Source organism: Equus asinus, chromosome 29 (genome assembly GCF_041296235.1).
Source record: "Equus asinus isolate D_3611 breed Donkey chromosome 29, EquAss-T2T_v2, whole genome shotgun sequence".
NCBI classification, from domain to species: Eukaryota; Metazoa; Chordata; class Mammalia; order Perissodactyla; family Equidae; genus Equus; species Equus asinus.
Window position 1 is genome coordinate 15,301,170 of NC_091818.1, and position 17,381 is coordinate 15,318,550.

At 48.2% G+C, this 17,381-nt stretch overlaps 1 protein-coding gene across 6 annotated transcripts in view; it reads right to left on the reverse strand.

The window, feature by feature from the left end:
• The window catches only part of CCNY (cyclin Y), a 205,633-nt gene that overhangs the window by 49,660 nt on the left and 138,592 nt on the right, over positions 1-17,381 (reverse strand). For all 6 annotated transcript variants that reach the window (XM_044762370.2, XM_070500909.1, XM_070500908.1 and 3 more), the window contains exon 2: positions 14,724-14,798. In XM_044762370.2, the coding sequence (XP_044618305.1) occupies positions 14,724-14,798 (75 nt within the window). The remainder of the gene's footprint in view (positions 1-14,723; positions 14,799-17,381) is intronic.

A 17,381-nucleotide genomic window follows, 5' to 3' on the forward strand; every position in this document is an offset into this window, starting at 1 on the left:
GTGAAAACAAAAAATGCAACAGAAACGTTACACGCTGCATGCCAACCCCCTGCAGGTTGCTGAGGACTGGGCCTGTGTCGTGGGCCCATCCTTCCACCAACCAACATACCCGCTGCTCAGTTACCACTTATAAGAACATGTGACCTGCACAGATGCAGAACCGAACTCACTAACACAGTGATCCACGTGCCCACCTAAACCACAGCACCTGGACAAAATTACTGCCGCTGTGATTAACCGAGGGGACAGCTTTCAATAACTAAACAAAGGATTAAATAAGTAAACTTCATACTACTTGTATGCATGCATTTGTTTAAGATGATTAACAAATAAGAGGACTATTTATCTCCAACCCAACTAGACCCATCAGGTCTGTGCTATAGGAGTGAAAACTAACTAACAGCAAGAACACCCATGACAGCAGTGAACACAGGACAAATAATGCACGTCGGAGTGGCGTTCATGGAAACTAAGTACTGTCCACGCTGGGAGTGGTGAATAACCTGGGCTTCCATCTGGGAGCCTCTGGAACACCCTGCAGCACCCCTCCGTCAGTGGGGCTGCTAAAGCTCACGACTGTCCTGTTGAGCAGACCACTTCTCACACTGCTGTCGGCGCAGCACCTGCACTGAGCGGCTCAGCCTGGGGCCCAGACCTTAGTGTTGCTCAGAATAGGGGCCTTGGCCCCAGAGATGTTCAAAGGTGACAGGCAACCCAGAGGAGCTTTTTAATAAACTAGCATCATTGAATTTTGCATTTTCTTTCCTGAAGACTTACTTTTGAGGGTACATAAGAATCAAGCGACACATTTACTGAGCAGGCCCACTACAGGCAGAGGACATAAAGAATAGGTGTCCTTCAAGGAGACGACATCCTGGGTCCCTGGGAATCAACAGTGCTATCTCAGGTCTCCTAAAATGACAGCATACAAATCCACGTCTCATCTGAGGAGGGTGCCCTCCCCCGGAACTCACCCCCACATGCAGGTGCCATCATTTTCACAGGCCTCCGGTGGACCGGATCCAGGGGCCTGGGACCTGCATTGCCAGCTTTACCTTTCGTTCTTTGACTCACAAGGAGACAGTCGTCTTTTCCTTAGAAATCCTATCCTTTCTGGAATGAGTGCTGTCCCTCTTCCTATCTCAAAGATATTCAGGGTACAAAAGCAGAAAGCAGTCTGAGGACACGGTGGGAGAGGTGCCTACCCAGCCCGTCAGACCAGCACACAGAGCTCAAGTGCAGACATCAGCGGCGGACTGGGTCTGCTGGGCACAGTGGGGAGGCAGCAGGGTTCCTTCTGACCTAACTCCAAATAAGCATCCACATGTGAATCAGAAGAAAAGGAAAGTGAGGGGCTGGCAGGAAGCACTGGGTCTTAACTTCCTGGCATATATGTTTCATGTGCACATGCATGCGCGTGTTTTCTTTAATACTCAATTATTGTGCATCTAGTCAGGGCTGCTCTACCATACGGGCATCTGACGACGTTTCCATGGTGACTTCCCACTGGCTAGAGGAATCTGGGAACACTTTCTACACAGACGGGAGACCTGCCAGGGTTTCCAGCAAATTCCACAGATGACACTGAGCCCTTCCTAGGGCATCCCAGCAATAGGTTTGTGCAGAGGCTCTGTCTCTCAATTATGGGAACTGCCTCTGAGGTCCCCTGCGCACCCTCCATCACCCCTTGCCTCCAGCAGATAAAAGATATCCACGCCTAGAGAATTACTAGAGCTTCTAATGCGGGCACTAGTGAAAAGATTAAGAATCATTCACAAATAGGAGTGTGAGCTGAAATACAGAATCCTCAATAGTTCTGGCTGAAAGTTTTAACAAGATAGCTTTAAAACAAACACACACAAAACCACAGTAGATGAGGAGGAATATTGTAACAGTGCATGCTGTTCTTTACATCTCCTATAAGGAGAAAACTCAGGAAGAACCAGGCCAAGTCCACCAGCCCAGGTGCTCCCACTTAGGGCAGTGAGCAACAAGAGTGCACTGAGACTGCTACAGAGCCAAATCCATTCCAGAACCTCAGTGTTACACAAACGAACACCTACACACTACCTGTTCCCTCAGAGTAACTGGGCCTGCTAAACCTGTCTGCACTTGGGGTTCGTGGGCCTGAATCCAGCGCCCCCTTCCTGTACTGTTTTGTAATGCTGCTCCTAAGAGGGCCTTTGCAAAATCAGGTCTGCACAGCATCTCAGAGGCTCCTCCACATGGGCACGCCTATGACCGACAGCTTCTTCGAGTGTCTCCTGAGTCCCCAAAGTACCTGCCTGTCCCTACACAGCCAGGAAGAATTCCCAACGTGCAAGTTTGTACCGGGTGGTCCTGAGCATAACAGCCCAGATCTGGGAGGACATGCATGCCCAGCTGGGATAATTCTCTCTCCTGGGAATCTGGAGAGGCTAGTCCATCAGGGCCAGCTCCTGACCTAAAGGTATGGGGTGGGGCAGGGTGAGATGTGTCTCCTGCTGTGTGGAAAAGAGTTAACACAGTACGTCTGACTGCCATCCCTGAGAAGGCCTGCTCACAACGGAGGCCATTGGCTAGCATCTGGGAACGTGGATTTGGGGAGGGTCCCGTCCCCACCATTCCCTGATAAGAAAGGCTCACTGTGCCAAAACTGGACAAACGACAGTGTATGCTGAACTCCCGCTTTCTTCCTGGGAGTGTGGAATTGGGGTACATACCTGGCAGAGGCCGCCTACAGAACCAGCCCTCAGTAGAAATCCTGGGTACGAAACCTCTGAGACACCTCCTTGGCTGGCAATGCCACTAGTCGTTACGGGGGAAATGCAGTGCATCCTGTGTGACTCTCCTTGGAGAGGACTCTTGGAAGCCTGGACCTGGTTTCCTCTAGACTTCGCCCAGCCACATTTTCCCTGTACTGATTCTGCTTCATATACTTTCTTTGTACAAAGTCACAGCCCTGAGTTCGACTGTACCTTGAGGCTATGATTCCCCCTACCGAATCACCAAAACTGGAGGTGGCCTTGAGGACCCCCAATACAGCTGCCATGCAGAGAAGAATGGGGGCAGGAGATGGGAAAAAGGTAGGGGCTTCTGTAGACCCGTTAGGGCTCTTAGGCCCTAGTTCCAATGACTCATAATGTTTCCAAGTTACCCTGGTCCAGTTATAACTAATTATTCCTTTTCCCCTAAGCTAGTTGGAGCAGAAGAAGACACCACCATGGGGGGAAAACAATAAAATAAGTGGACTCTCTTACACTGGCATCACGAAAAAAGATGGATAAAACTACCCAAATCTAAATCTGTCTTTAAAATACATTTGAAACACTGAGCCCATTAATCAGTTCTGAAATTCAAAGTGCTTCAGCCATTTGTTTTATGTAATGGTATAAGAAACATGCTAATCATTTCAAATCTGAATATTTTTGGTTACCAATAACGTATCAGTCAAAATCTCTGGAATTCTCAGAATTCCTACATAATTGAGAGCACTGATAATTGTATTTTGCTTTGTTGGGAAAATAGGCAATAAACTGACGTGGATCATAACCTGACTTCCCTGGGAGAATAATAGCTATCTCCTTTGATCCCATCTATGATGGTTCGTTGAAAGGATTTTTAACTGGTTATTGCAATAGTCCATAATGACTCAGACAGAAAATGTACTAGAGGCCTTTAAAAGTAAGCCATCTAAAAATCAGCAAAAACACTACTGTTGGCATTACAAGTCTTCTCCAGATAGAATGAGGAGTGAGGAGTAAATGGCAGCGTCTGTGATCTGAAGGATAAACAACTTAGGTCACTTAGGGTGCTACAGGATACTCCCTTGCCACAATGTCACAGAAATAAAATTTCTTTATTCTTAAAAATACAACTTTCTGAAAAAACCTAGTGCTAATTATTCGAGGATTTGTTAACAATCTAAATGCAATTTCAGCTAACCCCCTTTACAGACAGGCATTAGAAAAACTACCTTGGTTTCCCCTGTTTCATCTCTAAAACAGACCCTCCCAAGGCAAGTGTCAGCCACCACAGCCATAGGACATCAGGACTGAAGAGGTCCTCAAATACGTGATCCAACCTCCTTCCTATGACAAGGAGGCAGCAGCCCACGCAGGCCCAGACAGGGAGCGTCCAGACAGGGGCAGGCAGGAGACAGGCCCCTGGGCTCCTCGGGCCTCCTCTGCACTGCCCTCCCTCCACCCCAGCAGCGCTGTGCCTGGCACCTGCGCAGAACAAGTGCCACTGGACAGCTGCTAATTAGGATCTGGTATGTGCCGAGTTCAGCTATTCCACAGAGAATTACTTAGCTTATAAATTACTCTGGATGTGAAGGACTGGCAGGCTTTGACAAGAAGGTATAGAATTACATAATTTTGTTCTGAGATGTAAAACTGATTGCTGAGATAGCAAAACCAATGTAGACCACAAAATCTGGTTCAAAAGAAAAGGTTTTGTTTTCCTGTCTTGTTTCCTGTGGGCAGAATAGATCAGGCTTTGAACAATCGAAAGTTCAGTATTTTCTTATAATAAGTTTGATATTAGCATACAATTCCCACCATTTTCATTAATTCAGTGAATTAAGTCATTCACTTAATTCAAAACACAACTGTTGAGCCCCTGTGAGGAGCAAAGTGTGGAGGCAAATGCAAAGATACCCTGAGGCCCCGCCTTGCTGAGCACACAGCCAACACCAGTGACTGGACACGAATGTGCACCCCGCTGGGATCACCTACCATGCGTGCGGGCCCTGCGCAGGGTGCATCTAGCTCCGCAGGAGGGCAGCTTCTCCAGAACTCTGGCCTACTCTGAACTGTCCTGCGCCTGCACTGATTTCTAGACCTGCACAGAGAAATGGTACTTTCTGCACATTCAGAGTGAAATCTAAGTAAGCAAGGCAGATGAAACAAAAACGCAAAGATAAGAAAAACTTCAAAGATGTCTAGAGCAGACCAGGGGTGGAGAGCAGGAAACTCCAGCGAGAGAAGAGAAGCAGAAGGAGGTAAGGATATAAGCAGAAAACCATTCAAAGACCATGTGTCCGTCTCGTACACTGCCAACTCAGCCTGGAGAACACCTCAGGCCCAAGGACGCCCTCAGAAGCAGAGAGATCTAAATCAAGTGGGTTCTTTTAAAATTTTCTTCTGATTATAAAAGAACTGCATGCTTACTGTAGAAAAATTAGAAAATACAGAGCAATACAAAGAAGAAAATACAAATAAAAATTTAACTTTGGAAAATACAGAAAAACATAAGAGAAGATATACAACCCAACACAACCAAGAAATAATCACTATTACTATTTAGGTGTGTCCCCTCTCAGAAAATCTTCTCTTTATGCATACTTATACAGATGTGCTATGTGCATTTTTTGCAAACTAAGACATTTATATATAAACATGTACAAATATACATGTGCACACACATAAACAGAATACTGCCCATTTTTCTGTTGGTGTGTTAGCATGTTCACTGGATGTATAATAATTCTTTAATACATCAAGGTATTACTCCTTTTTCATATGTATTGCAATATTTTTCCCATTTGATGATTTAATTTTTAGGATCAGTTTTGACAAGAGTTTTCACTTTTAGGTTATTTCTTCCATTGCTGTTTGAAACTTACATGCTTCCTCCCCCATCCTGAGATCAATATTCACTTACATTGTTTCTCGATGTTTATGATTATATTCATCACAGTTAACCCAAAACTTGTGGGCCCACCAGAGACCCATTCTGGCACATGGTCGTGAGGTTGCCATTTGGTTTTTCAGGTGAGGTTCAAAGTGCTGTGTATACTTTTATAAGAACTGCTATCAAATGCTGCCCCCATTTCAGACCTGACCTCTTCCTGGTTTGCTTCCAAGGTACGTGGAAGCAACTCTTAAATGGGAGGGTCAGTCTGTCTGTATCAAGGAAACATGGACAGAAAAAGATGGCCTGGGCACAGCAGAGCCCAGAGCCCACTCTCCACTTTTCTGCTGGTATCCAGCACCTCTCCTCCTGGTCAGTTCCAGTGTTCTGGGGTGAGGTGCTGCAGTCAGCATAAAAATGGACTCGAAACCAAGACAAGCTAAGGGAAGACGGCAGAGACCCAGGTCAGGGAAAAAACTCAATCCAACCAAGCAAATGAGAACTACGCTCCAGAGCAGGGGCTGCACTCACTGAGAACTTATGCTGTCTTAGGTACCGTGCTCAGAGCTTTGACAGATTTCACAGTCAGTCCTCCCGACAATCTCACGAGGAGGTACCAACTACTTCACAGATGAAAAACCTGCAGTTCAGGAAGACCACATGGATCAGACACACAACATCATGCAGGCAGGGATAAAGCTAAGCTTGCAGCTCCAGCAGGTGGATTCCAGAAAGTTGCGCTTTTAATCACCACTGTCTTCAGGAAATCGTTCCAAGGTGTTAACTGTCCTTATATGGTAATGTCCTCAGGTTATCAACAAAATTCAGCTGCCTCCCGAGATGTCTCAGGCAGTTGACCAAAAACATCAACCATGTAAAGTAGGCAATAAACCAGAGCAGCTGTGGAAAGTGTAGAAAGGGTTAGCCTGTGATAGCGGAACGGGGACGAAAGGTCCTCGGAGTTTAAAAGTGAGAGCTTCTTGCTACCAGCCAGCAGGCTAGAGGCCCTAACAGCAGCACACAGCTGTGGTGGAGTGGGGACCAAGCCCACCCACCTGGGGAATGCCCACCTGGAGCCTTTGCTCTGGGTCTCTGCTCACTGAGCAATCTCTGACAACTGAATCTGGGGGAAGCACGGGTCAGGAGAGAGAGTACAGTAAAACACACAATGAGACACACTGGCATTCTGGATCTGACCTGGCTTCAGCTGAGTGTGTACTGTGCAAGCAGCTTTCTCCAGACCGGAAGACCCAAGAGACCAGACACCAGGGCAGGGAGATGCTTCCAAGAAAAGCGGGCCAGAGTCCAAAAGAGGCCTCCCTCACCCACTGACCTCACAGGGCCCTGCACGGCCAAGAGACCTTGCATCTACCCACAGCTTGCGCAGCTCAAGGATGACTGCAGAGCCAGGGAGCTGTCCAGAGGGCAGGAGGGTCCTGTCAAATTCAGACGGGGGAGGGAAGTCCAAATACACGGCCTGGGCCTAAAGGACTGACATTCCCTGGGCCCCAAATAATGGATGTGCCCCTTTTTAATGGAGTTATGGAAGGTGGAAGAAAGTGGCGCTGCAGCATAAAACAGAAAAGCGCCTGGGCAGGGAGCTGCGAGAACACCATGGCACATCTGCCAGGGTGGATCCTGACTCCTGGCCTGCCTTCTTTCATTACTTCATCCACTCCACCCCTCTCCTTTCTAGGTTTCTTCCACGTGCTGGCCTCTGCATTTGGTACAGAGAACGCACCCCGAGGAAGACAGTCTCCATCCTAAGCAACATGGAATTTAGTTGAATAAATAGACCTACTATCTCTTTATTTACAAACCATAAAAAAAATCATCTCCACAACAGAGGAATACACAAATTACGGTGAATTTAATGCCACTAATTTTACGGTACACTTTTATTCTACTTGCCACTAAGAAAGAAAGAAAAATGCTGCCCATGAAATTTTGACAAGCCAGGGCCTGCCCCCCTTTCAGGCTGTTCCGATGGGGGCTGGTCTCTCGGGAGGGCGGAGCGCGGGCAAGCCGAGGGGGCAACCGAGAGGCCGGCTCCGGGCCGGGGCAGCTCAGAACGGGGTGCACGGTGGGAGGGGCCCCAGGGGACCGGCCATGGGCCACGTCAGGGCCTCACGTTCCCTGTGGGTGGGTGGGGCGCCACGGAGGAGCAGTCTGAGCAGGGAGGCCAGGCTGCGCCCACGCTTCGGGGCGCTCCCGCCGGCTCCGTCCGCGGCCTGGGGAGGGAAGGGCGGAGGAGTGGACGCCGGGAGAGGCCGTGGCCACGGGCCCAGTGTGAAGACCCGGAGAGAGGGAGGAGGACACACCGGGCGTTTAGGGAAGACCACAGGACTTCTGGGCTGCTGGCTGGGGACCCAGGCTCACAGGGGGGTTTTCCTTAAGAAAATATGCGCTGGGGAGAGAAGGCCGGCAGGAGAGAAAGGCCGGTGACTTCGGACGCGGACGCAACGGTGCCGAGGGATCTGTGGACCCCCTGCAGCAGGAAGCATCAGAACACGCGCTGACCGCGCCAAGATGGCGGCGGTGGCTCCAGCCGGAGGGCCTGGGACCGCGTGGCTCCGCGGCGCCCCACTCGGAGCTGAGGGGCCCGGGCACCCGCTTCCCGGGTACCGAGCGCAGACACTGGCTGCGCGCTCCCGCGGCCCAGGCCGCACCCCACTGCCTCAGGACACCACCTTGTGACGGGGCAGGGGCGCCCACGGCCACCGCACAGGACGTCGCGGCCAGCCTACGAGACCGCCAAGCTGACGGACGGCCGACCAGGCCGCGGCCAGTCCCAGAGCCCACAGGGGGACTCCTGCGCCGGCCGGCCGCGCCTCCCCGCCCAGCCCGGAGGGAGCCTCAGGCCTCCCTGCAGCGACCTCGCCCCACGCTAAGGGCTGGACCGGGCGCTCCTGGCGACGGCCGGGGCGGGCGCCGCTGCCCCTCCTGCGCCCCGGACAGGCGCCAGCCCGCGGGCAGGACGCCCGGGCACCGACCGAGGGACGGCGACGCCGGGGTGAGGCAGCACCTTTGCTCCCGGTTCCGTAACCTGCGCAGCACGGCGGGGTCAGCCGTCCTGGGGATATTTCTCCGAGGGGCCGAGTCTGCGGCCCTCGCGCAGCGACGATGTCGTCCGGTGGGCAGACGCCCGTCCGCACAGCTCGGAGAGGCCGGGAGCGCAGACCGCGGGCCGCCCGTCAGAGGGCGGCCACGGCAGGAGCGCCGGCTCGGCACGGGAGCTGCCTCAACGGAGCTGACTGGTGTGACAGCAGCGCGACCTCTGCCAGCAAGGGCACACGAGGACACGCACCCAAGTCTACTCAGATCTCGTCAGAGCGAAAGCAAAGCTCAAACCCTCGTTGAGAGGAAAAGGGCAGCTGGGGATCGTCCCGCGAGCGTGTTGTTCGAGTCCTCCCGGACAGGCCCAGGCGCGCACACGCGGGACACACGCCAACCTAAGGGCGCGAGGCGGCGGCCCGGGGACCACGTGAGCGGCTGAGGCAGCTGCGCGCGGACTGTCCCCAGGCCCGAGCGTATCACCGGAACCCAGGCGCCGCCAAACGACAAGAGCAGCGGATGGAATCCAACGCGATGCGCATGGCGGGGAGAGCCTTTCGGGAAGCCTGCTCAGAAACTGCAGAAGCGGGCGAGAAACGCCTGTGAATCAAGCGGATTCCAATTCCCCACTGTCAACAAAGGGAGGGAGAGCAAGACTGAACTGGAGCTGATGACTGGGAATTATTTTAGATGATAAATCCCTGGGAGATTTTTTTTCATACGAATCGGATGGAGCAGAAAGAATTTAGGGATATGACGCAACAAATCTCCTTCCGTTCCCATCTACCTACGGACACGAACAAACTTCCTCAGCAATTACACCTACAAAAGCAGAGGACTTGATGACTAGCACCTCACTCCAGTCATAAGTAATACCCACAGAACCAGCCCAGGAAGAAAGGTTTTTCCAAAAACTGACTTTTCTGTTTAATAATTATTCATTAAAATTTTAATATATGTGTTGTTTTTGATCAACTGTGGGTTAATGATAATAATAACACCTCAATCCCAAATTTATTTTTAACATTTAGAGACATAATTATGAGAAATAAAAAGCAAATTTAGACCCATATTTTCGTAGAAAAGAAGTATGATAGTGTGATAAATGACTTTCAGAAATCAAAATACATTATGTCAGGATAAAATTCTATGGAGAAAATGGCATGGAAATACAAGTTCAAGACGAAAAAAGAAGGATGGGAAACTTCCCACTGCTAAAGAAGAGCATGTTCGTACATTTTTAAATGACTGACAGTACACTATCAAATCATTATGGTACTAAGATTTTATTTGAAATGTTTTTTAAGACTGAGAGTTTTATTTTAAAATATCAATGTTTACATCAGAAATTATATCCTTTGATAGGATGAAAACTTTTATAGTCAACATAAAAATGTCTAAGGTAGTTCATAGTTTTTGAAAATTATTTTCCAGGGCATGTAAACAAAGGGGAAAAGTATGGAAATCACTGGTCGTAGAGCTTTGGGTTCCTGTGGATTCTTAGTTATCTAATTGTGGAGGCGTCCTCTGTGGAACTGGACATGCCAGGGAGAAGCACAGAGTGCCAGACAGGGAGCTGGAGAAAGGCGCCTCCCAGGACACAGCGCACAGGAAGGTGACAAAGAGACTGGGTGACGCAGGCGAGCGATGACAGGAAGGGCAGGGGACCGCTCGATGGAAGAGCTCCTGACAGAGCACAGAGGCTGCCATCCCAAATGCCTGAGAAAGGAGAACAGACCAGCTGCTCCTGCCATGATGCAGGAGTCCCACGCAGCCCAGGAACAGAGACACGGCCTCAGACAAAGGCAGGCCACAAAAGAGGGTCGCCATTTCAGTATTTCTGAAAGAACGTGCAAAGAAAACCACGTCTCCTACTTTTATTTCTGAACTTGACTGTTTCTACCTTTGGCTTCAAGTCACTCAGGAGACAAGTGGTTTTTATTCCTTTAATTATTTCAAGAAACTGAGAAACACACAGATTTCACACACACACAGAAAGGTTTTTTATTTTTGTCCAAATTCTTTTTTAAGGCAAAGAACTTCTAAAAACCATACTAATTAAAATAAAAAATGTAGTTTTTGCTTTCTCCTAATACTTAAGAGCAGGCTCTCATGTCTTTGAAATAATGAATTAAAATAGGATAGAAAAAGGAAAGACACTAGAAACTATAATTCTCCCCCACAAGCAAAAATGAAAGGTAGGGTGGGCTAAGTGAACTAATTTCTCCCTCCGGCTGCCCGGCCCCCTGAGGAACCCTTGGTCCCATCTTCACGGAAAGGCTCTCATACAAAGAAGTTCTGCAACGACCGCCCATTTGTATGAAGAAAGGATGGAGAGAGCAGTCAGCCCGGCTTTGATGGACCATCCCTACCTTCAGCCAGCTGGGGAGGTCTAAGGAGGCAAGCACTCCATTATCGTTCTGTTTTGGTAAAGTTTCCAGCCTCCGTTCGAACACAGAGAAAAAGGTGCCAAATCCAGCCTAAATCTCTTTGCTATCCAGAGGGAAAAGGAATTTAACAGTCAAGAAACTCCGGATGACTTACTGCAGGCCCCCTCGAAATCAGAATCGTGAACAGGTGGCGGGTGAGGAGCACGGCAGACAAAGCTGGTTTGTCAGACATCACGTGCTAGGGAGGGAAAGGTGAGGGGTCTGCAGAGCAGAGAGCTGCGAAGGCGCAAGAGCACAGGCTGTGGTCGTGACTGTCATCACCCCAACAATGGCCGCCTACCCATAAACCCATTCTAAACTACTAAAGGAGTACGTCAATCTGAAGAAAAGAAGAGAGAACACCAGATTCAAAAGAAAGGAATCTAAAAGGTGCTGTGAGTCACATTACAACATTTCCTCCAATTAAAAAAAATAGGGGGGGCCAGCTCTGTGGCATGGTGGTTGGGTTCGGTGCGTTCCACTTCAGTGGCCCGGGTTCACGGGTTTGAATCCCAGGTGCAGACCTACACCATTTATCAACCATGCTGTGGCAGCAACCCACATATAAAATGGAGGAAGACTGGCACAGATGTTAGCTCAGGGCCACTCTTCCTCACCCCCAAAAAAAAGGGGGCGTAGGTGGGACCCACAATTTTGAACTGTTCTAGTACTCTCAGAAGTATGGGGGTCTTGCAACAGAAATCTAAGTTTATCCAAGTGAAGAATGATCACAATCAAATCAAGAATGTTTCCTGGCCTTGTCATTTTCCATCTTGGAACCGTCTACACTGAACACATCCTCTGTACCAGGCAGAGGGAATACTTAGAACCAATATCACATGGTCCTCTCCCTCTTGCTGGGGACACAGACGAGGAAATTGTTTTAAACGCCACTCTCCACTTATGACTGTGAAGCAAGCACTCACAGCTCCTGCGAGAGGCCCACCTCCCCCAGTCTGAGGGCCAAGGACACCTTCTGGAGGACACAACAGCAGAGCCGAGCCTGGAAGACTGAGGAAAGGAGCTGTGTGGAAGAAGAAAGGGAAATACAGGTAACGCAAAGGGACATGAGGGCAAGTGGCACACTGGGGCAACCCAAGTGACTCAGTGTGGCTGCAGAAAAGAGGAGCAAAACAAGAGAGCAGGCTGGGAAGGCAGGCGAGGGTGGACTGCAAAGGGCCCTGCATCCCTTGCTAAAACGTTCAGAATTTAATTCCAAGGCAACTGGGGAGCCGTTAAAAAAGTGTAAGCAAGTGACATAATCAGACTTGATTTACAGAAAGTCTCTTCACCTATCAACAGCACAGACACAGGACTGGAAGGGGATACGGTCGCAGGCCGGCCCAGAGGCTGCGCCAGTAATCCAAGGGGGAGGTTAGGGTCTGAGCCAAGGCGGCAGCACAGGGCTATGGAAGGGTAGTCAGATGCAAGGGAGGTTTAAGAGGCAAAAATTAATACACCTTTGATTACCTGGATGCAATGGTGTGCTGATAAATGTTTAATAACTGCCTTAAAAAAGAAAAAAAGAAAGAATGTCCTGATTTGTGGCATTTGCCAATTTACATGGTGTAAAAACTCCCATCGTGGCTATTGAATGCTCCCAATACGATGTCACTGACTTGGAGCTGGGAACAAACGTGCCCAGTCAGCTGGTGAAAGCCACTGTGAGTCAGCTCCAGCACCACAGCCAGCCTGTGAGAACGTGGAAGAGGGACGAGTCCAGGAAAACTCAAGGCCTTCCCTGGAGTGGGGACCTGGGCAGGGCAGGAAATGCAGGACGTCAACCACAGTTACTAAGTTCTGTTTGTGACAGACTGAGTTAGAGGAACCTACTTTCATCGGCAGACATAGCTCCCTAGTCTTAAGGAGCAAAGAATAGTCAATGGCAGCAAGTACCACATGAGAGGTCAAGAGCTAACGGAGGAGGTGAAACGTCCTTGGGCAAGCTTTCTAGCAGCCTCCAGGGAAAGGTGGGGTAGGAGGAAGATGCTGGAAGAGTGCAGGGAAGGAAAGAAGCAGAGATGGTACAGAAGCTGTCACTAAACAGAGCAGTAGAGAGGAGTACCTGTGGGAGACAGTGTTATTTTTCCTTTTCTTGTTTTTAACCCATGAGATTCAAGTATGCTTACATGTTGAATTTAAAGATCCAGCATTTAAGGAGAAATTGAAACAATACACAGAAGGGTCGGAGTAGCTGATACCCTGAGTTCCAGAAGAGGAAGGGGGAGGAGGTCCGCAGGAAAGGTGAAGGGGGCAATACGCCTCCCTAACTCGTCTCTGGGGCAACCCTTCCATCAGGTCAGACAGCCGCTGAGTCTCCTTTCACCATGACAGTCAAGGTCTGTGCCACCTGCTTAGAGGCTCTAATGCGATTTCACGTGCATCTTGTGAGAACGCTTTCCGAATGATGTTGGTCTGACTCCCAAGTCACAGGAAGCAAGAAAGCAAACCTCCAAGTATGCCAACCTTATAACTTGCTTTCACAGCGCCATCAAGTGCAAAAAACTGTTCATGATTCCCATTTTTCATTGTCCCAAACCCCCATCCCCACCACCACTTTCCTTCCCTCGCAATATCCTACCCTCCCAATGGCTTCCCACTTCATCAGCCCAGGGAAAAAATGCTGTCTCTTTTACCCAATACATTCAAAACTTACTTCACAAGTATTTGATGCCTACAATGACTCAGTCTTACTCTTAGAAACACTGATTTTTTAATAAATGCACCAAATTCTTTCCAATCAAGTCAGCGGCCTGCTTAACATCACATTAGCGTTCTACCACGTGAAAACTGCTACCTAACCATTACTGAGCAGTCATCAGCTCTGACAAATGAACTTACTGTCTTAAATATGTTTATTTTCTAGTCAGTTTAGGATCTTCTCTAAACTAGAGCTTAGCGATTTGCCAAGAGTCAGGGACACAATCATGCAGGACTCAGCTGTTCACTAAGTGATCATTTAACAAGTTTCTCCTGCTATACTTTTCTACAGGAATCTCACTAAGAAGATTTGTGTTCCCTGTCTTGTACATGTTTTCTATCTCCTCTGTAGCCAGAAGCCAGGGAACATCGAGATCAGCCAGGGGCTGAAGAGAAAACCCCCTAGGAGAATTGCACACACACCCAGGACAAATCACAAAAATCGCAGAATAAACTGGTGATGAGAAGTTCGGCAAAAAGAAAACACCTACCCCAACCACCCCATTCAGCTCTGAAATGACAAAATAGGGATAATGACACTTCTATTTAAGGCTTATATTTTGCTTTCTGTTATACACTGTCTAAAAAAACACTTCTGATCTTTTGAGAATTTATGCAAATCTCAATTCTTAAAGGAAAATTTCTGACTCTCAGGGTAGAAACTACTGCCCCAGTACGTACGGAGAAATAATCCAGCTGACCAGCAAGATGAGGATAGTTGCTTCAAATAGGAAATTCTGAAACCTAACTTACTGCGGAAGAAAGAAACCCCAAGGGAACCACCATCAACGATACACTTGGGGGCCACTGAAGGGATTCCAGTGGTACTCTGAGAACCACATCTAGGAGAAAATAAGACTCAGGCTAGTTACCAACAGGAGGCTTTTTTTTTTTTAAAGAAATATAAATAAATTAGGAACCTACCGTCCGTCTGAGATTTACTGAGGAATATTGTGCTGGCCCGAGGATGGTCTGAAGGATTGAATTCCATGTTCAAATCTTTAAAGAAAGAAAAAGAAAATATATGAATATCCATCTGATAACCAAGGAGAGCCAAGATTAAGTTTCAATTTTTCAACGTTAAATTGCTAATACATTCAAGGATTCTGGCAAAACCCCACAGTTATCAAGTTAATAGTTCTTTCAGATTCAATTGAGAATACCGCTATTTAGAAATCTGAAAAAGTCACACAAAAATTAGCCACCTGGCTGGAGATCTATTAGCTTAAAACTCCATTTTCTCTTTAAACCTGCTATGCATGCAGGATGCTACAAAACAGAAGGACAGGGTTCTAACACGCAATTGAAGCGAGTTGTGCACGACCACTGACTGGTCTGAGTCCACAGCTGGTGAAGGCTTTCCCTGACAAAGGTGAGCACAACAGGCTGCAGCTCAGCAGCTCGGCTGAGGCTGCATGCACACACTCCGCTTAATTACGATTGCTGTTTTCTGAAAAGGCAAAACTTATCCTTTAGAGCAAAGGCTGCAAAATTGGCCATCTGTGGGCATAATCTGGGCCACTGGATGCGTTTTCTTTGATTCACACATTTTCTTTCCTTTTTTTTAAATTTGAGCCAATATATAATGATTTTTATATTTCAAACACATACCACAAAGAAAGAAATACATATTTCTAGCTTCTCTTGAGAAATCAGATCATTTGGCTACACCAGGCCCCCAGTGCAACTGAGAATCCCATCAGGAAAGAGTTTTTCCAGATTAAGAAAAAACTGATTCCATAGGGAAAGAACGGTTAAACAAAAAAATTAAGTTAGGGAAGGAAAGAGAGAAGACCAATATTGGAAAGTCAGAATGGTCTTCAAATCAGCTTCTAGCATCAGAATAAAAACAATCCTGCGTTCAATTATTTCGATAAATTTCCAAAGAAACCCAGTCAACACCAATAAAAACAGATGGTATCCATCCTTAGCTTTAGTAGCTAATCAACAGATGTTAGCTCAGGGCCAATCTCCCCCACCAAAACAATAAAAAAAGGTAAATAACAAATGTTCTACTAAATTTTTTGGGGGGGGAGGGAGGACTTCTAAATATAAAAATGAGGGCAAGTATGTAATCCCAGCCATGACAGATACAGTTAACTTCCAGAATCCTGAACCCGTGGTCCCACAGAAAAACATCAATTGAAAACAACGTGCACGCAGCGCTTCTCACCCGGGCATACCAGGAACTCAACTCTACGGCCTTGGACACGCCAGCACTGCAAATTCCTTCTGTGTTCCTTTAATATCTAACTCAGACTCACTGACCAGATCAGAGTCCTTTAAGACCCACTATATTATTAAAATTATCAGTAAGGGTTTGTAGAATACCGCAAGCAAGAAGTGTAAAGCTTTTCTGTTTGAAGCCGACAGTGGAGCCAAAACAACACAAGACTGGCATTTCTTAGGGAATTGAGATCCTGCTTTTAAGTCCAACAAGTCCTGGGAGACAACGCCCAACGCCTGGAGAGTAGGATCCGGTGCTGTAAGGTCTACAAGCCCTCAAAACGGCTGAGAACGGCAACGTCACCGATTCTGAGAGATGGCTTCTAATAAGAGGGCATTGCTTTAGTAAATGCCAGCGCATCTAGATGGTGGAATGCCATGCCGCCATTAAAAAGTCACGGGGAGAGTATTTCCTTCACGTGCAGATAGGTACATCACAGGTCATTAGGTGAAGAAAGCAGCATGGTATCGCTCTGGGGGGGGAATATGCACAGCACAGAAAACTGAAAATATACACCAATGTTTGCTTACCTTTGAATACTGCAATTGAGGGATTTTTTTTTTTTTTTTTTTTTGCTGTTCTGTGTTTTCTAAGTTTTCTGCATTGAGCATTATTTTTGTTAATCTGTTTCAACTTTTGTAATTTAAAACATATCTTTAAAAACAACACATGAAAACCATTTGAGCCTTTATTATCCTCTAGATGGCTAGGCGGCTGGACATGCCCGTGCTGGTGTTCCAGGGAGAGGCCCAGAGCTCGTGCCGTGGCTGTTGGACCCCCTCCCAGAAGTCAGAGGAGGACATGCAGACACCAAGAGTCTCCCCATGAGCAGTGTCCGCTTGCTGAAGGAGCTCCTGACAAAACTGACCAACTCAGAGCGGCCCTTGGGCGGAGGTGCCCCGGTCCCATGTGTGGCGACACTACACACCTCCTGGTCTGACCAGGCCAGGGGGAAGGGGAGGATGACTCCTCCATCTTCCATGCAGAAAACCAAAGAGCGGGAATCACATGTCACACTCTCCCGACCAAGTGTGACACAAGGAAAAGGTCACCATATGTTTCCTTACGGACAAGCCACAATTCTAGGTCTGATGGGAACACTCACTCGTGTCACAGATGGTTTCCTGCGTGGGTAGGAGGCCACATATCATCTCCGCCCAGTTCAGGGACGCAGAGCAAGTCATGAAGAGTTCAGAGGAGCCCCCAAGACCAGGCTTTCATGGGATACTCACAGGTGGGCAAGTGAGGCCGAGAGAGGGGCGTGCCCAGCTGGGTAGTAACACAACTGGACCCAGACTCTGGTCCCCAGCTGGTCTCCAGAGTGCAGAGCTAAGTCTCCCCGCCCCTGCTCGGCC